At 41.2% G+C, this 22530-nt stretch overlaps 1 protein-coding gene across 1 annotated transcript in view; it reads left to right on the forward strand.

The window, feature by feature from the left end:
• Window positions 1–573: 573 nt before the first annotated feature.
• Window positions 574–22530, forward strand: part of tmem266 (transmembrane protein 266) — a 40343-nt gene continuing 18386 nt past the window's right edge. Inside the window, exons 1-4 of the mRNA XM_035519777.1 lie at window positions 574–1304; window positions 1998–2057; window positions 3618–3726; window positions 12726–12911. Of these exons, the coding sequence (XP_035375670.1) occupies window positions 3713–3726; window positions 12726–12911 (200 nt within the window). The 5' untranslated portion in view covers window positions 574–1304; window positions 1998–2057; window positions 3618–3712. The remainder of the gene's footprint in view (window positions 1305–1997; window positions 2058–3617; window positions 3727–12725; window positions 12912–22530) is intronic.

The following is a 22530-nucleotide window of genomic DNA, read 5'->3' on the forward strand; positions in this document are numbered from 1 at the left end:
TCATATTTTGTTTAGAGAACTGTTGCAAAAAAAAAAAAAAAAAAAAAAAAAAAGACCATCTATAATTTATGTTATTATGCAACCGAGAATGTGGCCGACAGACCTGTGAATTACACAAGTCTAGCATATATGTTCATGTCATCTATACGAATACAAGCCAGTTTATTAAGCAAAAGCGTGTAAACTATCTAGGGGTCGAGATTCGAGCACTTAGAGATTCAAGCATCATACTGCGCCATGCAACACAGTATTCTTGGTCACTCAGAACGGTTATCAAGGACACTCTACCAGGCCCCGTTTTGCCCAGTACACTTTGTTGATATGAGTTTTTCTTATTCAATATTTTCATTTATTTTTGTTGACATTGGTTAATTATAGTAACATATTTAGATGTTTCTAAACACACTGTACCATAGGGTATGAGAAGTGGAATTTATGTTTATGGAATTTACGGTATTTCCAGCACATTGTCTACTCATCTTACACACGCCCACATATTATCCATTATAATAGTATGTAGCCTGTAGACTGTTGAGCTGTCACGTCGAAGGAAGTTCTATCTTAACATTTTAAACGTAAGCGGCGCTACTTGTCGTGACTGACTGATGCCTTGTTTAACCATGGAGAAGTACTCGTTGTTCAATGACAAACTGTTCCACCAATTGCCATCCAGAGGTGCAGACCGTCTCGTTTTTCCCATTGGAAGTACTAGAGAGAAATGACCGTTTTAAACGCAGAAGTGCACTCCTCACGTTTCATCCAACAATAAGGTGCTTTGATGGACGTGTCCATTTGAGGTTATCCTGGTGAACATTTCACCACCGTCGCTTGTGCTTGGGAGCCAATAGAATGACGCTTTTCTCTACGTAACCAAACCTGCACTGCCCCGACACAATAGAGCACCTTTACGCGCGTGCCGAGCTTTAGCTTTTTTAATTTTTTTTAATCACACGTAGTCTTAACACAGTGCACAACGGTGTGGCCGGTTCGTGCCTGCAGCCCGCTTCGGTGCAACTCGCACCGTGCACACGGAGTCCCTGGCGCGGTCGCAGGGAAAGCCCAGCCTCCACGATGCGTGGATATTCGGTGGCGGACTCGTTATAGCATCTCGGTGAACGATGATTGCGTTACGGATCGGGCTCGTCTGCTGTGCCCTTTTTTTTTTCAAAGAGCGGATGCTTGGCAAAGGCGAACCTGCCGAGGAGAGCAGCCTACACGCAGCAAGCCCCGAGCTCGGCTAGGGAGACATGGGCATCACTACGAGGGCGAAAGAGGCACGATTAAACTTACAACAATGTAAAAAGGTAGGTTTTTGTGGTGGGGTTGTTATCGGGTTTTTTTGTTTGTTTGTTTGTTTGTTTGTTTAGAAATAAACATCTAGGCAGTTATTTTAAGATGCTCCCCGCTACCGAGTGTGATAATTACTCCTCCTCCTCTCCCTCCCCCTCTTATTTTACCAATTATTGGTTTCATCAGTATGCGTTTTTTCATCTTCTTATTTCAGTAATCACATCATCGAAGGCTCTGCTAAACTGAGAGGGAATCTCGACTGATCGGCCTTTAACACATACAGATCCTATTTCATGTTGTGGCTAATGCTTTTAATCAGGTGGCACACTTCAAGCGTTAGATCCTCTAGGCCTTGTAAAATAAAAATAAAATCACGACATGCCTTCGGGTTTCGACTATACATCAGGGGTAAACTAAATGCATGTTTCACAAAAACTTGAGTTGCTTTCCGCAGTACGCTAAAGCTTTGTGGTGAAAAGTACAGGCGAGCCAAGATAGTAGGCTATGAAATGGTTGCATCGACATATTAAGGAGTTGTATTTCCCACCGAAGCTTGGACCTTTCCTTTTAAGTTGCGCCTGTTCGAGCGTGACGATGTGTGCCGAGATGATCACACTGATGAAGTTTCAGTGTAATGTGGAGGACGGACCTACTGCATAGACCTGATGGTGCCTTTTGCTAAAAGCCTTATATTCTTCTCTTTATAGGTATCCGGTACAATTTCGATGTTCAGAAAACAGTCAACACTTATGAATATGGACACTGATGTAAGTTGGAACATAAGTAACTTATGGTATAGCCTATATCAGAAACGTTAAACCGATAATTTAAAACCCATTTGTATGTATGCTGTCCTAAGGGTGTACCAGACAAAAGTTTGAAGTTTCATCCAGCTGCTGTTTGGCATCCAGCTGCTCATGAAATGCCTGTTTTCTTCATTCTGCCTTGATCATTTCAGATGGAACGCTACAAAAAATAAATAAATAAAGATTCAGAGATTAACTTAGAAATTGCCAATGGAGAATGAACAGTTTAATACATGTATGTTGAACGGTTGGTTCGAGGTCACACCCAGTGATTTATCCAGTCTTACCAAACAGCATTCAGATTCTCCCTCCTCTGCTGCCCCTTTAATAGCAGTAATACGGAAAGGGCCTTTGACCTCCTATACCAAGCCCCTGGTGTTTTACTGTAACTTTTCAAGTTGCTACTATACAGCTCATCACTTATGTGATATCTTCAGTCAATGACCTGGGTGTTACACCAATGTAAGGTCATAGCCCAGCCTCAATGACCTAATTTGATTCATCTTCTGCGCTAGTTCCTCAGCCTGGGTCACCATCGCTCAGTGAATATCTCCCACCGGTCTGAGCTCTTTCGCGGGTGCCACTCTTCGACGGCCTACTCCAGCCCTGCTCATGGCCCAGTAAACAAACCTTTTCATCGCGGCCCTTAAATGACTGGGACAAGCGGTAAACGAGCTCCGAAGGCCGCCGTGATAATTGAAGACCGTCCACGCTGGGGTCGACAACGTCATAGCAAAAAGTGACGCACATGTGACCAGAGCTTTGGATAAAGTCAGCCATGCTGGAAAGGGAGCTGTTTGTTCAGTTATAGGCCCCTGTCCCCTGGGGCCAGATCTCTGTCCAAATGTGAAAGAAAGCTTATGCACCGGGCCGGGGCTTACATACGCATGCTATATTCAGCCCTGTGAGAGGTGGTAGGAAGAGGAATTTTTCAAAAGACAGTTTGGCTGGAGCTCAGTGAAACATGTTACGACTTGGTTAGGATATATCAATAAGTGCTAAAGGCTATGACGGTGGCTTCAGCAGAAGGTTTTATAACCGCTGCGAAGCAGGCGGATAAGGCGCTTATTTATTTCGAAACCCTGCAGAAATATCAGCTGCCTGAGCAGAGCATCAGATAATTATGTAAACGTGGTGCATGAAATTTGCGATGGTATGCACATTTGTAGAAACAAATAAACGGCAGAAATGACATTTAAATCAATGAAATGGCAGCGTTTCAGCCCGAGGCTCTTATAAGTGACAGTATAATAATCTTAGTTGTACAGGGAAAATCTTTTTCATTATATAGATATTTCAATTTCACACGCTCATACTATATTTCCCTTCAGTGATTTAATAATCCACGCCACAAATGCATTTTAACAATCTGAGTATGTGGGCTTGGTTACACAATGAAACGGCATACTCATGTTGTTGAGGCCAATATGTCTTGATTTTTCTTTTTTTTTTCTTTTTTGGTAATCATTTGAGTTTTATATCTACAAGAATTGCTCAATTAATCTCATGCTCTCTTCATAGGTTTGGTATGACTGAGATCATTCCCATCTAGAAGGATCTTGAATTTAAGAGATTTTATTGTGGAAGTCCAGTCCCTGTCTACCACAGTGTTCACCATGAGCCAGCCCCAGTAAGTAGAGTACAGTTTGCACCATCTACTAGTTAAAGAAATATGTTGAGTAGGCTGAGAGCAAGGTGATCTAAGGAATGGCTGCATTGTACACTTAACGATGGCAGTGTACTGTACAAGTGTATGTGTGTGAGGGTGTGTATGCAGAGCTCATCTGCAATTGTGTCGCTGATTAGAAGTTGCTGTCTTTGCAAATGAAAGGTCTTTTTCCTCCTGCATTCATGTGGTATGTTGTATAGAACTCAGCAATTCTGGTTGAGAACTAGATCTTTTGATTCAGTTACACCAAGGTCCGATCTAGCGAATACTCTGGTTTCCTGATTCATTTCAGTCCTCTAGTGAGATTCACAGTCTGCAGTGAGCACAGATTTGCCTCCTTGCCAAACTCATCTGCCTTGCACAAAAACACAACAAAAGTGCTTGTTCAATGTAAAGACGTTTTCATTGTCATTTTTCGAGCAAGATAAAACTCAACTGAAACCAACTATTTAAATGTGCTTTAAAAATGCGTGCAGATAGCATCATGGTCAAAGCAGCGTGCAAGCTTTTGTTGGGTGAGGCCATACAAAGCCATCCTCTGCTCAGTGTGCCGCAAGGCCCAGTGGGGGTCGGCGTGCTCTGCCACTCCTATACCCTTGTAGGCCCTGACCCCTTTCCCTGAGCTGGGATCAGCAGCACGCAGTAGCTGTTATAGCCACCTCAGCTGGAAAGCCCTCCAGGAACATGACTCTGTACTCTTCCAGCTGCTGGCGTGACCAGCTCAGCTAAACAAGTCGCCCTTCCTCCCAGGTCAGCATCCAATAACCAGGTTAACCTTAGCCAGTAAAAGCAGGGTCAAAAAACTGATAGAAAACTGTAGAAAAGGGAAACACTGACACCACAGAGGGATCTCAGTGGTTTTATTAGTTGCTGTTTGGTATGATTTGGTGTTTATGTTCCCATTTGTGCATTGATGGTAGCCTTGGTGGCTGGTGCAGTCAAGACCTAATGATGTAATTCTAAAAGGATTTGAGTGACAAATTATCAGTCTCGTGTCTCACATGAGGAATTAGAGGAGAAACACTCTAGTGAATGGGGGAAACCCATGATGTTTTCCCTGGTTGATTGAGCTGTGAATTGGTGTAGTTTATGTTGTTGAACTTTTCTTCCTCCATGGAGATGCTGTATGAAAACACATGAGAAATTCTCCTGCAGTGTTATCTCAGCCCGGCTATTTTTGTGCTGCCGTAGTGCCTCTTGGTCTAAAGGAGGACAGTATTTTCTCTCTCTTTCTCTCTCTCTCTCTCTCTCTCTCTCTCTCTCTCTCTCTCTCTCACCATTTCCCTCTTGCTCTCTTTTTCTCCCACTTTCTCTGATGGATGGAGCTCTATTTGTATGTTTAGTGCCAACGAGTCATACTGACTCACCATTGAGAAATACCCACTACTTCAAAAGTTATCCATGCTTTTGAAGTTTGTGTGAAGGTAGTATTTAAGCTTTGTTATTGTATTCACAAATTGGAGAATTTGAGAACTGAGAACTTATCATGCCTGGCTATTTCATAATTGAGCTATGATATTTGGGTAGACACAAACAAATTGCATTAGTTACTAAAAACCATACATATTTTGACCTGAATAAAATGATGTTCAGGATGTCTCTATGCACTTTGAATTGCCTTTGTGTATGAAAAGTGCTATACAAATAAACTTGCCTTACCCTTGGCTTGCCTAGGATGAGTTTATCATTGAATACAGCCTGCCGTAGTAGATTGAGTAGGACATTATAAAAGTGGTTTCAGTGCTTCTCAATGTTGAGTATATGTTCTCTTTGACCAGACCTTATCAGTATGCCATGTGTGTCCTTCAATTTACTATACAGAAAAGAGTAAGTGTGTGTGTGTGTGCGCATGTGTGCTTGTACCATTTATTGACATTCACACATATGCCTCCAGCATGCATTTTGTAAAATGGGTCAGCTAATATTTAGCCTTCACTCTCCTATCTGGTAAGGCCTTTCCTGTTGTGATGCCACACAGGCTGATCGTTGGCTTGTTGCAGTGTTGGTCATATTCAAGTCAACTACCCCTGACTGTTCTACTGGGGAAGCCAAAGCGTTACCCGCCCACACAACAGCTATATTGCATTGCATTACATTACATTACATTACATAATTCCTTTGCTGAACATATCCATCTTTCTAGGACAGTTCTCAAACATTGATCAATGTTTGTTTTATTTTTATATCAAAACCAGTGAACTGGCAATATGTTCTGTATAGCTCACTTTCAATTGGTCAAATGCTCATCATAGCAGAAGTACACAGTTTCAACCACCTTGGTTTTTCTGTTTTTAGACTCTGTCGTCCCACTCGACTTCCCGATCAATGCATGACACCAATACTGCAGTCTTATTATCTAATCCGTATAAGAGACTGATACTTGGGGCGCGAGTGTGTTTGCTGTCAAGGCCCCTGACCCTCACTGCTGGTGCCTTGAGCCACTGCGTACGGACTCCTCTGGACAGTGATGCTCAAGCGCTCTCAGAGGCCACAGATGTGACACTCGTGCTCGATGAGCTCTCTTTGCTAATCAGTGCCCTTAGCTTGCTTCGTGCAGGGGGCTCGGAGGCTTCTGAGACGCACCTCTGCTTCAGCTTGGGTGGTTTATATCTGCTGAAGCAGTGAAGGCTTATATATCAGGTCTGAGATGCCCCCAGGTGCGAGTGCGCAGACGAATCCAAAAGGGCTGACGGTGTCTTCATGAATGCGCCACATATTGATGAATATGACCTTCTGATGTTACGTAATGGCATTATGTTTTATGCACTGCTTAAGATGAATGATACCTGATGGAATTTCGTGTGTTACTTTAGCTTCTCCAAAGCAATGTTCAGCAATATGCCAGTTTAAGGCATGGAATTACATGATGCCAGTTTAAACCAGGGAATTATTAGTTAAGCATGTATTCACTTCATTAGGTACATTTACTCTATAGCTGTACCAAATGGGCTGCCATACGTTTCACAATCAATTGTAAATCGTCATCCACCACCTCTGGTACCACCATCAAACTCAGAGGTCAGTTGACTGACTATAATGTATGTTATGTCAACTTTGACTGGCCTCGCCTATTTTTTGTGTGACCTGGTTTTGACAAAAGGGCATGTGTTAGCTGAGTGCTTTTAATATGCATTTAGGTTATGAATTCTTATGAAATTTTATATATATATATATATATATATATATATATATATATATATATATATATATATATATATATATAGCATAAACACCTTTTGCATGCAGTATAAGATTATATAAAGATTTGATAAACTGATATATAGCCATTGAAATGTACATTAACAAAATATCCAGACATTGTCTGCCCTTTATTGAAGCACGACATGCGTGAAAGAGGCCACTGGAAACATGGCATAGTTGCAGAGAACTAGACAAGTTACCAAAGAGCCAAGACAGTTAAACTCTGAGTACACTGAGAAGACTAAAAATAGCCTGTAGAGCTACAGAGCGTGTGCACCTAATAAAGCAATAAGTCATTGTATTTCTCTACACATGAGCTTTATATTGTATATTGCTAATTATGGCATAAGTGCTACTTAACTCCCATCTGAAGATGACAGACATTTATTTTGTGGATACTCACTAGATTTCCAAGTGCTGAAGTGTTGTGAGAACGTATAAGTGTGTATGAGACTTTATCCTCTGAGCAATGGCCCAGAGACCAGGACCTGCTCCAGTATGTTCTATTGAGAGCATGCATGTAGTCAACTCCTGTGTGTGATATTTCAGAGTAAATGCCATCCACTCACCCCTCACACACACAGAGAGAGAGAGAGAGAGAGAGAGAGAGAGAGAGAGAGAGAGAGAGAGAGAGAGAGAGAGAGAGAGAGAGAGAGAGAGAGAGAGAGAGAGAGAGAGATTTTCATATTTTAAAGATTTTCTCATGCAGGTGTGGATGCAGAGTGGCAGTGCCCAGTGCCTTGGGTGCCCTCATGTGAAACACCATGCTGAAAAAATGTTTCACTCTCTCACGGGGTGACGCTTGCTTAGAACTCAGCTTTACGACAGAGTGTGCTGAAAACAGTTCCGTAGATATTAAGATGAGTTTTATGCTAGGATTTTGCCATTGTTTTTTTAATTTCTAAATGAACTGTGCAAATAGAACAAAGAATTAAGCATTATATAATATCTAAGTGTGAGCTTGAAACTATAGTAACTGTTTTAGTTTCATCTCTGGAGCCCAACATGCAATACTGCTGAGGTCGTTTTTTCCATGATACGCCACGATGGTTGTCCTAATTTAGGCCGGCTAAGGATCTGTGAATGTTTTGTGTATTTATTGGACAGGTTTTATGAGTACATTTTGTTTGAACCACTCTTCCTCCAGGCCAAGTGTGACAGTTTGGGTGGCACTATGGGGGCTTATTTCGTCACCTTTGCAATGCAGGGCATTTTCAGTCTGTCAGTGAGATTCAACGCTCCTGCTAGCACATTGGGCCAAGCTTGGTACTCACCCCAGGCCTGCGCCTTTCTTCTCCTGGCACTTTAGCTTTGTTCTCCAGACGTTTCTGTGTTGGTGTTCACAGCGAGGAGGAAGTGCCAGCTGCTCCACAGACGCTCTCGACCCACAGACGCTCTCAAGTCACAGATGTGCTCATTTCACAGACAGTCTCAATCCACATATGATCTCCAGCCAAAGATATACTATTATGGTGCCAACATATGATCTCAATCCACAGATGTTCTCGTTAAGCACAGGCTCTTGATCCACAGACCTGCTCACTGCACAACCATGACAACATTCACGTCTCACAAATCCGCTTTCCAGGATTACTTTGCCTCGGATCAAAATAAAGCTTCATCCTTGGAGAGTCAATAATGGTCATCTGAAAACCAACTGACAGGAACTGGAATGTTTTGGGCAGTTCTAATGAATTTGTAAACACCTCTTAATTAATGTGATGCATTTCTTGTTTTATGTGTCGTGTGTGTGTGTGTGTGTGTGTGTGTGTGTGTGTGTGTGTGTGTGTGTGTATAGCCTTTTATTAGGCAGGCTGTGTACCAGATGGGCCTCCCTCCCTGTCAGTACACTATAGCAGTTTATGCAGTGTTTGCTCTTCTGAATCTAGTGTTTATTTATTACTTAAGATAAAAAAAGAAAGTTGCGTGTTTACTGTGTACGTTGCACTTTATAGTTGAAGCCTGTGAAAATCTGTCCTGGTGCTGAACTAACTAGAAGTTAGTCCCTGTGGGGATCTTTTGTTGTTCTGTTTCCATCAATCCTCCTTTTCTGATGAATGACTCTAGGATGTAAACTCACCGGGGGCAGTCCACTGTTCATTTGGGGTTGGACGGTGGGAATGAAAATTGTTAAATTGTTAAAGAAGATGCTTTAAAAAAACATTTTTATTTGTGTTTTTGTCGAACTAACATCTTCAGTGTTATTATATACCTCATTCACCCTGCTGTACGGCATTCAGAAGAACGTTCAGCTCTTCTGTTTCCCTTCCCTATCAAATGTTGTGTGAGTTTTGAGATTTTCTGACTGTTCTTGAGAAATGGTGGTATCAGCACGGATTCCCTTCAGGTCCGTCTGCTCAGCCTTTGCCTGTCATGCAGAGCAGTGGGCGCTCCCAAACTGCTACCGTGCCTCCGAGCCACTAGCCAGGCCTCCCGAGTGCCTGGCACTGCTGAGCCTTTGCATATGATTAATTGGAAATGTGATTTTGACACCCGGATCAGTCAGGCGTGATTAGAGCTCGCTGGCATCGGATGCCAAGTATGCAGATAGCATCAGAGAAGACAGTTGCGTGCACGCCGAGCCTGGCAGCCAGCTGAAGTGCAGGTCGTCAAGGCCGAGGCAGTGAGGGGTGGAGGCAGAAGCTGTGCAACGCAGGAAGCAGTACTTCAGTACTTCAGTACTCAACACCATACTGTTCTACAGCCTTTAACCCAGTGTACTAAGTATTTGTGTTCATTTCCATTATGGTGCCGAGCATGGTGACTGTTGTTGTTCGGTTGGGTTTAATACTCGATTTGAACAGATTTCCTCCAGATCAGACAGAAGGAATCAGATCAAGGGTGCTGTATTTCCTTTGAAATCATGTTGAACTTTTTTAGAGCATTAAGCTGGTAGCTGAAAACTCCACGCCACCTCATGGCAGAAAAAAAACCACACAGAGGGTTGAAAACTGAGGACGCAACCTTTGGGCAGCACACGTTAAGTAGGAATTAGTCATGAAGCGTAGCAAAACTCTCTCCAGTTCTGACTGCATTAACATTCCCGATAGCGACTCAAACCCCACACCGACGTATGCTGCTGAACTCTCTCTCTCTCTCTCCCCCCTCCATCAGAAAGGCACTGTGCTTTCTTTAACCTGCTCATTTCCCTTCTACCTGCACATACTCTGAACATACTTCTGATTCTCTTTTGCTCCTTCGTACTTTTAATCAATCCCCCGCCCCCAGCCTCGTTTGGCACAGAGGCGTTATTGATGTCCTCACTCGGAGTAGGCTGGGACGACTGCCAGGCAGCAGCTCCAGTGCACATCTCTTCTGTCCTTCCCCGCCCTTGATTGAGCCATTTTAAGGAATGCGAGTATTGATTTGGCTTATGAGGGTAGTGAAGTCGAGTGTCGTTATCACTGCCACTGTGCTGCCACCATGCTACCGCCAGACGGGCCTGGTCCGACTGGCACCTACCTTTTGGTGTTTTGGTTGACAATGGTGTGCGTAGCCAAAGTAATGTGCAATATCAAGGTTGTTCACAAAACAAAGAACCGCGTGTGGAGTTTGCAGAAGGTGTACATTAATCGCATTGTTTGTGCTGAGATTGAAGAAGCAATTCCACACTGAGAACGTGAGACGAATCCACACACCTTATCCAGTCAATCAAGGGCAAACATGACACAGCGCATGCAGGGTTTTTGTTGGCTTGTTTGTTTCTGCTTTTTCATTTGATACATTTTTTAAGGGATGACTTGCAAATAGATAATGAATGTAAATAAATATGTTTAAAAGGGAGAAATGTCTCCTTAAAGTAAATTGTGAAAAGCATTTTTAGACTGTTAGTCATTCAGATCTAATTGACTAAAGTGTCATTTAATTCTGCACAGATTGAAGGTCACTCATGCAGTTTTGAAGCAATGAGTCGTCTTTTTTTTTTTTTTTTAATAACAATAATGTATAATAAAAATTAAAAAATAAGTATTTAAAATAAGTGTTCAAGCCTGATTTTGGAATAATAGCTGAAGCAAGAATGCTTCACTCTAACAGAGATGCTTCATTCTTCATCTTAAGACTCATAATCAGTCTTTTATTTTCATATTCAGTGTGTCATCATGCCATTTGTTCACAAAGTCTTGTGCTAGCTGTAGTTTTGCTCTGGGTCTGACCTCTGTCTCCCTTTGGGTTTGATCTCTGTCTCTCTCTGGGTCTGAGTCCTGTCATCGTGTAATAAAATTCGATGGCTATCAGTAAGTGGAAGTGAACTCCTGCTTTGGCGGTGCAGTGCAGCATCCTCTCCTGTTGTGGCCCATCTTCTGTTTTTCATATTCCACGTTTCCAGTACAGATGACAGAAAGCATACTCCTCGTCCCTGACCTCTGCTGATGGTGTAGGCACAATGTGCACTCTAATTTCTTGTTCACGTTATTTGTGTTTCCTTAATAGGTTAACCTAGCACACCCTCCACTCCAGCTTAACAAGATCACTGCCGTGGGCTGATTTACTGTGGGTGTTTACCATTTGTCCAGGACTGTTATTTATCTGTTTGTATCAGGTTTTTTTTCTTTTCTTTTTTTTCTTACATGATTCATTTCTGAGGAACCGCTGTCATTTGCAGTGGTATGCAACTTCAAAGCCCCTCAGTAACAACACGCAGATGCAACGCTGCTTTCAGTTAGATCCTGTCTGCTGGATGAAATCTTCCACAGTTTGTGGTCAGGACCAAATTAAAGGACTGTATATACCTTTTTCCTTTTTTTTAAACTGCCTGACTTTGTAATAGCACTACATAAGTTCTGGTCTTACTGGCCCTTTATTGTTTGGAAAGAATGTTAATGTGATTTTGACTGGTGCATTATTTCTGAAAACTATGACGTAATTCTTTTGATCTAGTATACATCCATTGATTCGGTATTTTCATAGTATGGAAGTCTATAAAACAGTTTCCATCCTGTTTTTGGTCAGAGATGAAATATTATTGTAATTGCTGCACAATATTCATTGAAACAGCCAATCATTATTTTGTTTATTGTGAATTTATCGTAAATCAGAACTTTGAACTTTGTAGATGTTTTGATCCTATTGATTAATATATTACTGTGCAAAATCAGATCACTCCATATAATATTATAGACATGGCTAAGCAAGTCAATCCCTATATATTACAGAGCACCTTAAAAGACAACCACCGTCAGCTTAGTTAAATGATTTAAATGATATGACACAAAGAAAATAAAGAATGAGGTAAACCATAGTTATAAACAGAAGCTTTAAAAAGAAGTCAAACCTAGTAGTTTAAGTGGTAACAAGTGGGGCGAGGCTAACGCAGGAGCATGCTATTTCTGTTCCTGATCCAGTCACTAATTCAACAGTCGCTTTCTGAACCGGCTTCAAACATGACAAGATTGTCCAGCAAACTCTAGTAGAGAGGAAGTTACAGTAATCAGAAATGGTTACAGTATGGGAGGAAATAAAATCATGGAAAAATGACTCTTTGCACATCTTTAAAAGACAGGACACATTTTAGTCCTGTTATTTTGTTATTGTAGTACAGTTATTTTGATCTGAAAAAAGCTAATTTTTATCTGTAGCCTGTAAGGTTCATCTGTACGTTGCTGTGGCTCTAACATTGCTCCATTTATAGTCCATTTCTCTGACGAGCACCATGGTCAGTTCAGCATGGTTTCACTCCGTAGCTGCTCCACTTACTGGTGTTAGAATTCAGCATCGTCTCCCAGGAACCTGCTGTGTGACTGAGCCCCCTGTGTGTGTAGGGCCTCTCAGCCAGCCACTGCACCCGACCTGGAAGTGATCTCGCAGCAGGTGGAGGACGAGGGCCAGGGCACGGCTCCCATGCAGCTGGTGAGCTTCGCTTACAGGGACCTGCCGTTGGCCGCTCTGGACATCTCACTGGCTGGGTCTCAGCTCATCTCCAACCTAGAGGAGGACAACAGAGAAGGGTAGGAGAAATGCCTAACAACCGTTACCATGCTTTTCACACCTTAGTCACCATTTAGTTTGTACACACACACACACACACACACACACACACAGAGGAGGTCCCACCTGTCATTGTGTACTGTTCCCACAGGGATATGGAACATTTTATTTTGACCTTTATTGTACTACAGTATGAAATGATCGCACTGAGCAATTAGCCTTCTGTATACTACAGTACTGGTCTGGATGATGCAACTGATTTAAACAAGCAATTTTTTAGAGAGGGCCTAGATTTCATTCTGTCGTCTGTAATCATTTGATCTGAAGGCGACTCCCATTCAGGTTGTATGAAACTCCGGATTCAGGACAGCGAGAAGAGACTGAAGCACAAACAATCCTACACATCAGGCAGAGCAGCCTGCTGAGCGGCACGTGTGCGCACTTGAGACACACTCGGGGTGTGGTATTTCTGGAATTCACTGACTGTTTTTTGTAACAGATGAACTAAAACACGGGTTGTGTTGTTTGCATCCAAATGATCGCTGCTTGAGTTTCACTGATCTCCAAGAAAAGGAGAAAAAAAGAGGAAAGGAATTGCCGCAGTTTGTTTGCTGTCGGCCAGAACACGTCACAGATGTGCGAAGCTCCGGCACGTTTCTGACGTTTATGCTGCCATGCTCGTCACTCACGGCTTTGACAACCAGTATGATGTCTGAATGTGAACAATGAAAATTACTGAGATGAAATCCACTTATAAAGCATTTCATCAAAGGCCCACTATCATCGTATTCATTAATAGCTGAAACCCAACTCTTGACATCTTGGACTTGGTCGGCATGGCGGACCATTACCATAATTGACTCTGGACGAAACACAATCCATAATCTGAGTTGACAGAGTCCATTTCTGTCTTCGGTCTTTCTTGAAGCCAACTACAGGCCATATTATTATACATGACATTCTGCAGAATTACACAAATCCAGCTTAACAGCGATGTGACATTTTCCCCTGGTAATTAGCGATGAGCATAAGGGTTGTCATTTTTAACAGTATCGAGCTCTTAGCCTGACATGCTCCGGTGCCCATTACCCTGCTGGGCGATACATTTGGGTACATGCTTTATTGTTTGACACTGAAGCAAAAACAGCCCTTAGAGATCCCACCTGAGTTTCAGGAAAAACGTCTTCTCTGCTGAGCCTTTCCCGTAGTGAAACGTTTAAAGATACAGAAAGTAAACATTTGTATTAAGATGTAAAATTGTATTAGGAAAGGCACTATAATTCATGAACTAATTAAAAAAATGATAGGTGGGAGATGTTTCTGTGGTATTGATAGGTGTAGGCTCACACATGGATGGGTCGGGGTGTACATTATTTCCTACTGTGATGGCCACATGACCAATGTGCACATCCAGTGAAGCACATAATGAAGGACCTTTTTAAGATTAATTGGATTTATTTAAAGTAGTATCTTTCATGCTATAAACCTCACCCTATCTGATGTGGTCTGTCATTCTTATCATAAACTAAATTGGCACGTTAATGTGAGGAAAGAGAAGTGGAACCATCCTTTTCAGGTTTTTTTTTTAAGATTTTGAACAATTTCCAACAATGTTCATACTTTAAAAAAGAGGTTCCGTATTCTCATTACTTTTAGATAAGATTGCGTTCTGCACTGGGATGGTAAAGCTACTTTGTTGCTGGGGTGTACTTCGTGCTGGTAGAAGGCCGGGCTTCTCTGGAGCGGGCTTTTGGACTGCTGGTACTGTAGAAGGCCGGGCTTCTCTGGAGCGGGCTTTTGGGCTGCCGCCGCCAGGCACTGTCGTCCCGTCTGGGTAGCGTGACTCACGCCGGACAGGCGCTGAGCCATGCTCTGCTCCATGCTGAGAAAGAAGACAAACACCATAAGCTTCATAATGGCAAGCGTCACGGCTTTCACAGGCCGCACCTGCCCGTGTGTGTGTGTGTGTGTGTGTGTGTGTGTGTGTGTGTGTGTGTGTGTGTGTGTGTGTGTGTGTGTGTGTGTATGTGTGTGTGTGTGTGTGTGTGTGTGTGTGTGAGCACAAGACAGATGGCCTGTGCACCCTCTTGGTCCTAAAATGTGTGTGTTAAATATATCAAAAGCATCACAATTGTATAGGATTGAACACTGTTAGTTCATAAGCATAGCAACCCCAAACTCAAAGCAGTGTTAACATTAATCAAGTTAATTAGCATTTAGCAATTTAGCTGTTATGCATTGCTGCTTTCTCTAAAGCAAAGAGACAGAGATGTCCTTCAGTTAAGTAAAACATTTGCGTTTAAGAGGTTGTAAATGTAAAAAGTTACATATTACAGATGAGATGAATAATGTAGCTATACAAAAGCTATTGTAATGGCTATACAACACTGGGAATATCCAGATCTCTTTGATCAAATGTTTCAATACTAATCTTTGCAACTGTGTTAAAGGAGCAATAAGTGACCCCCCCCCCCCCAGTGATACTTATTCACATTATTAAACAGCCTTTATGATACCTAGTGGCTTGGATGTTTCAGGGATTCTAGTCTAAACATGGGCGCCTCTATTTGGGCAACTTGCTCTATGGAGCATAAACTGATTCATTTGAGAACTACAATGCAAGTTGACTCTTTATCTCATGTAAATGTTGTTTGCTACTTTTTAGTTGTAAAAAAAAGTTACTTATTGTTCCTTTAACAGACTTTAATGAATCAAAAGTTACCACATGGTAAAAGCATGCCCATGACATAAATATCTATAACTATGGACAGGGCAAGAATCTTACTCAGCAGCACTTCAAGAGCCAGATTTTGGTCTACCCTCTGTGTGTGGGTGTGTGCATGTGTTGTGTTAGGAAAGTCGATTTCATTCTTCCCCTTAGGGGTCGATACATCTTTGATCACTTGGCATCATTCTATTCTATTTTCATGATCTACTTTTTTCCAACTTTAATATGGCTGTGCCACATTAGATTCACAAATGTTTGGAATTTTAATTGTGGGAAATGACCCAAATAAAATTTAGATTTAGTGTAGTTGATGACCCAAATAAAATTTAGATTTAGTGTAGTTGATGACCCAAAATAACTTATAAGGCTAAATGCCCAGCACAGTTTATTCAGATGTCTTTTATATTTAAAACAGGATGTCTAAGGTTAAAAAGAAAAAAACTTTACTCCTTTCAGAGATCAATAAAGAAAAACAGGCCTATACAGAATCCACAGTGAAATGGTTAAAGTTGCTAGAGGTCAAATAATTTGTTTGCACTGTCATTTAAAATTCCATATAATCACATAAGAGATAGTTTGCTATGAAATTAGATGAAACTTTGGGGGGGGGGGGGGGGGGGGGGCGGAGTAAGGCGTTACCTACATGAGTATAATTTTGAACTGGTCAAGGGCAGGACAAAACAGAAAATGTGCGTCATGGTAGCTGGTGATGCAGTGGAGCATTGTAACGGAGGATGTCACGACAGCAACTGTTGGCATCAACATTAAACAAATAAATAAATTTTAATTGAAGGCTAACTTGCAGCTATGTAAGATCAGTGGGCATTGTGGCCATGTACCGCATCATAGCACGTCTTGCCTGTCCACATCAGATGTCCATTGTCACAATTTAGAGTACGTAGTCAAATGCTACTGAAGAAAACTGCCATTGCAACATGATGATGATATTAAAACTTATTCATTTAATCTAATGACCTATTCCATAAAGGTGTGTGTGTTTGTTTAGAACAGCTGTACATAACTTGTATGACGGGTCTGGATTACTGGTAAATTTTGCTCTTATAATATCTAATACGTAATGGAACAGAACAAGAAAATGAACAAATAGGACAAGTCCACTTAATTCCCCTTAAATCATACCAACAGTTAATGCTGAATATGTTCATGCATGTAGTTCTTGCCTAAGGACCAATGTTTGGTTTTATATACTTTCAGGACTAGGGGCTAGTCATATCCGACAATGTGGCATTATTACAACAAATACAATCCTCTCCTATAATACTCTGCTGAAGTTTCTGATGATGAATGCAGATTCAATTATGATACAGTGAAACTTGCTGTCATGTTCTGACAGCGAATGACAACACAGCATTACTGAAACTGCTGGATACATTGTGACCTTGCAGATCAAAATTCCTGATTTTCAAGTCACATTCATTCCAGGACATGCCATTCATAAAGGTCCCCTGAGAGAAATGAGTAGGCTGTATTTTTGTTTCTTAACTCGAGAAGGAATGTGGGCATGTCATGGTTCATTGAAAGCAGCTTTTGTGACTCATGTCCTCGCCATGAGTGGAATGGTAACTGAGTTGGATTGCCATTGTTTGTGGTTAATTAATAACCAAGGGATCTGCTAATCTGATAGGCAGAACATATAAATGGTTTCATTGTGTCTTCTAATGCCAACCAAAGCTCTATTATTAGTACTGGTCTAATTTTAGTAAGGTATTTTGGATTTGTTAAACCACATTTGTTTTGTGTCCTGTGTGAAAAGCTTTTGTCGGTTTTGAGGTCATTTGCAGTATATGATGATATAGGATAGGTTGTTTCATATCTAGGACAGATAGTGTGCCTATGGTAGATTTTTTTTTGTCAACCTATAGGCGAAATTATAGTTGATTTACTGAATTACATCCTAAGAAAAAATAAAATAAAATAAAAGCTAAAAGTAATTGTTCGCAAGGTTGTCGTGAATCCATTATAAAAATGTTGCAATCATAGAGCTTTTGGACCTAGTACAAAATACATCTTAGATCATGTTTATTCGCTCATTCACTGGCATTCAACTCTTAATTGGTTTATTGAACTAACAGAAAACCTGTTGATGGTTATAGCCACAGACTGAGGGATGTTATAAATCATGACCTAATCAGGATGCACCGTTTCCAAATTCCAGATAATCTATAGCTCGGCATAGACACTGCTGTATGTTGGAGCCCTGCCTATGTCTTTGGTTTAACTGTCTGGAGGGTACATCAGTATGAATTAGGAGTCCACTTAGGGTTTGTTCATGCAAGTAGCTGAAGATCACCAGATATTTAAAGAACTGTTTGGACATTCCACTGTTAAGTTCCTGTGGTTCTCCGGTTTACTTTCTCAGATGCCTTTGGGAACAGACACTGTGACAAAATGGCATGTACAAAATGTTTGGTATTCCAAAGATATTGGGTGCAGTAGAGAAGATTTCAAGGAAGTTGCATTGTATTTTATTTCTGTGGAAGCTACAAAATGTGCCTGAAACTTATCTGAAGTAATCTGTTGAAAAACAATGCCCTTCCATGTTGTTCTTGTTAATTATACAAAGAACATCCATGAATCATGTCTATTCATTCATGTCCCCATGTCCAATGTGTATATTTGCCTTGCTCTCTGTGAGTACATTCAGGCCTGTCACTGGAGCAGCTGTGGCTCAGGTATAGCCAAACCTTTCTGTGGCTTTAAATGACAGTTTACACATTCCTGATGTTAGGAACACGCCAGATAGTGCCGTCATTTTAGCGGTTTTTCCAGCTTGCCTTCTCTTTGGCAGGTTCCAGTGTGCAGACTGGAGGAATTTTGGAAGTCTGCTGATGGAAGGGTTGTTAATAACCATCATGGACCTTTACACTTTCACATTTAGTATTGTGCTTCCACGGAATATTGTCCTAAAAGAGCAGAGGTGTATGTGCGTTTGCTCTCGGGCCTTTCTCTAGAATAGCCTAAACATCGAGCAGGGCTGGGCAATGGGGTAGGAAGGTGCTTGTTCTCCCTAACTTCATTGGCCATTTGCAGTGCTTGCAGATTCAGTGTAGGGTTCAGGCTAGCAATGTGCGTGTTATTATTAGTGTTTTCTGGCAACTGGGCTCCATGACCGGAATGTGCTAGAGACCATGACCGCAGGGTGTGTGGGATTGTCCAACACTGTCAGGCCTTCTGTTCTTCATCTCTGACCAGTTCAACTTTTTTTTTTTTTTTTTTCCCTTTTGCTTTTTAAATTTTGTTAGTAATACCCGATGGTCTTGCTTGGAATGAATATAAAGGTTTTCTCAAATGTCTCATGAGAAGCATGAGAATGCTACATGGTAAATATACTTGGATAGCTGTGCTTAACATAAATTATTAGATTGACCAAAATATTCTTGAAGTGTCCAGAATCATTTTGTGACAACCTGTATGTTCATAAAATCACAAATATGGCTATGAATAGGTTCATGTTAGAATTATAGTTATAAGAATGCCACATAAACTGCATTTCAGTATTGACTCTTCCTGGTTAGGGTATGGGTTTTACTAACACCTTTAAATGCATTCATCTTTTCTATGGCTTCTAAGGCTCTGTAGCAAGGGTATTCAAATTTGACCTTGAATTGAAATCCAGTCCTGGGTTTTGTAATCCTTTATAGTTGATAAATGAACTCCCACTTGCTGTCCAGATAGCAGAGTCCCTTGCAGTCTTCAAACACAAACTGAAGACCAACCTATTTGCAAAATATTTAAAGGACAACTGACACTGCTCCCATATTGACTGACTAAATTAGTACTTATTGTAGGGTATTGTTTGTTGTTTAACAAACTCTAGCACTTATTGTTTATAGCACTTTATTGTTTAAGATAGACCTTATGTATTTTGTACTTCTAGGTATCAGCATTGATCCCTGTATTCTACAGTATTCTAGTTCATTGGTATGTTTGATTCTAACCTACTGTACTAGGATATATTCTATGAGTAAATGACAAAGCACTTTTGTAAGTCGCTCTGGATAAGAGCGTCTGCTAAATGCCGTAAATGTAAATGATTCATGTGTCTGGTTGGAACATGCTTAGGTCCATCACACTCATTCTTCCCCAGTTTGGGGTGTTCTGAGTCTGAGGTTTAAAGTATTTATAATAACTGTCCTTTTGCACTGATCCAAGCCAGTTCTGCTGTTTCTCTTACACTAGTGTTAGAAGGGGGCTGCTGACTATCCAACAGCTGAATGGTTGGCTCCTATTAAAGACCACGCACCATTTTCACAGACAATTGGGATATGTTCATCTATATAGCCAATATGCTGATTTACTTGCAAGAAGCTCTGTTACAGTTCTAGAGCTTCTGTTCAGCAAATGATTTCATTCAGCTGGGGTACGTGTAGCACATTTGAACCCCGAGTTATTTTGAGCCTGAATAAATAGCACTTGGCATGGGTAAGCTTGCTGAAATGGCCACTGCGCTCCCTCATGCCTAAAGACACGAAGCACAGGCTCGTGATTCAGCCGCTGAAGTCACTGCCGTAAGCTTCATATGGCCCCTCAGCAAAGGTGATACTTTGGGGTAGATGAGAGTATGTGAATGTTCACGGACATGCAAATGCTGAGATTACGAGGACACGTCTCCCTCTCAGCGAAGAAAAAGGGGCAAAAAACCAAACACTTAATGGGAAACAGCTGGTCCACTGCTTGGCAGATACAGAGCAGAGCTATCTCCATTTTCTGTGAATTAACCAGTTTCCCTCTCTGGAAGAGCAGACCTGAATTCTCTGCCTGTTTTTGATACTTGACAGCAAGGTGTGCCACGTGTGGTAAGAGCTCTGTAAGAAAGAAGCAGGGAAGCAGTGATATTGAACCTCTGAGTTAATTAAATAAGCCAAAGTATGATTAGAGAAGCTGTTTAGTTTACCTGCGTTTGGTTTTATACTAGTGGTAAGCCAATCTTCCATTCCAGCCCCAGCTTCTATTCATGAGTAAGGAGCTTTGGGAGCTTTGTAGAAGGACGGCTCCTGCTGCAGACCGTCTGAGGTCCCTCTCCAAGTGCAAATCAGACCAGTCAGTCCAGGTTTTGTTGTTAGATTTATTTTCTCCCCTGTGACCCTGCATTTATGCTGGGTTAAGGAGACTAGACACAGCAGTTTACCTGCTGAATATCCAATAAGATGATTTATTTGAACAGAAACTTTTAATTTCAATTAAGATGGAAAATTATTTTCTCTATTTATCTATGTTGGTGATTTTAATGGTTGACTTGATTTTGAATTGCTAATTCAGCTTAATAGCAATGTGAAATAATAGCAACGTGAGGTGAGCAGGAGACGCAAGCGAGACGCAGGTGTGGGAATGGAATGTCTTTATTTTCCATTGCAAAAAATAACAACGCACCGCAGTGTGCAGCAACAAAGGGAAGTAACTCTCGTCGCATAGCGATGCAGCAGAGCAGCGGTTTCACTCGGGGTGTCCTTTGTAGACGGGTCCGGGGAATAAAGCGCAGCACTGGACAAGCGTTCCTGTGGGCTTTAAACAGAGGGAGAACAAAGGAGACAAGGACCAGGTGCTAGCAGTCAGTAATCAGGCGATTGTTTGTGTGTGTGTGTGTGTGTGTGTGTGTGTGTGTGTGTGTGTGTGTGTGAGAGAGAGAGACCGGACGTGGCCCTCGGGCGGAGTGCCTAGCACACCAAAACAATCACATGTCCATTTTTTAATTTGCACTGATTATCTTTTTTTTAGGATCACAAACACAGCCAGTGCTTCCTAAGATTATACAAAATTGTATTTCATATGTATGCGTGTGTTTCAGAGCTGCATAATCCTGTTTCAAGCCCTGAGACCATATCATCTGTCATATAAAATCAGACAATAATTTTTATGCATAATGTATGAAATGATCAAAAACTAATTATTTTGAGTGTATATGCTGATTTATTCCACAGCGATTTATACCTCACATCGCAGGTCACCGTACACCAATGCCATCTTCTTCCCTTTTACCTTTTTAGTATTTGGGTTTATCATCTTGCATCTACCATCTTGTTGTCTTGCGTGTGTTGGTCATGTTCTTAAGACAATGCCTTATGATGGTCTCTGCTGTGTTTTGACACAACAAGTCTTCGTAGCCCTTGTAAATGTAAGCATGAACATAAGAACTGAATAGGCCTCAAATAAAACACCAAATCATGCACTTTCTGCCATTTGTGTATGCATCTGCATGAAAATGGCGAATTGTAGTACTTTATGACTTTAGAGTCCTTATGACTCTATTAATGGGAATAAGATTTTAGTGCAAAAGCCTAACTGTCGAAGATGCAGATTGAGAAATAACAGCTTTTAGCGATGGTTCTTGTGCCAGAAGTGAAATTTTACCTTCGGCTTTAGTTCTAATTCAAGAATATAATCACTATATTAATCACTAGTATAATCACAATATTTTTTTTTCTATACTATGATATGATATATCATATCATATTGTCTTTATGGTGCCCTCAGGGATTCAGTCACACATTCACATGCATGATCGCATATACTAGTGTCATTTTTCAAGTTTAAAATGATAATGTTTCACAGCCTACCAGTCATCTCTCCAGTTATTTGCACACCCCAGCAGTCATTGCACAGATCAGTATTTGGTACAGTCTCACAATTTGAAAACATTGCACAGTTCTGACATGCAATTATTGCACAGTTCAGTATTCATTGCACAGTCTCACAACCACTGCAGTTACTGCACATACCCATAATTATTGCACAGTCTCACAAAGCAGCCAGTTTTCAGATATTGCACAACCTCGTAGTTAAATAAATAAAACCCCTACAATAATTGTACAATATTGTCTCAATTTTCTTACACATCTCAGAATAATTATCGTCTGCAATAATTGCAGTTACCTAGACATGGCTATTTATTT

This window comes from Electrophorus electricus, chromosome 2 (assembly GCF_013358815.1).
Source record: "Electrophorus electricus isolate fEleEle1 chromosome 2, fEleEle1.pri, whole genome shotgun sequence".
Classification (NCBI taxonomy): domain Eukaryota; kingdom Metazoa; phylum Chordata; class Actinopteri; order Gymnotiformes; family Gymnotidae; genus Electrophorus; species Electrophorus electricus.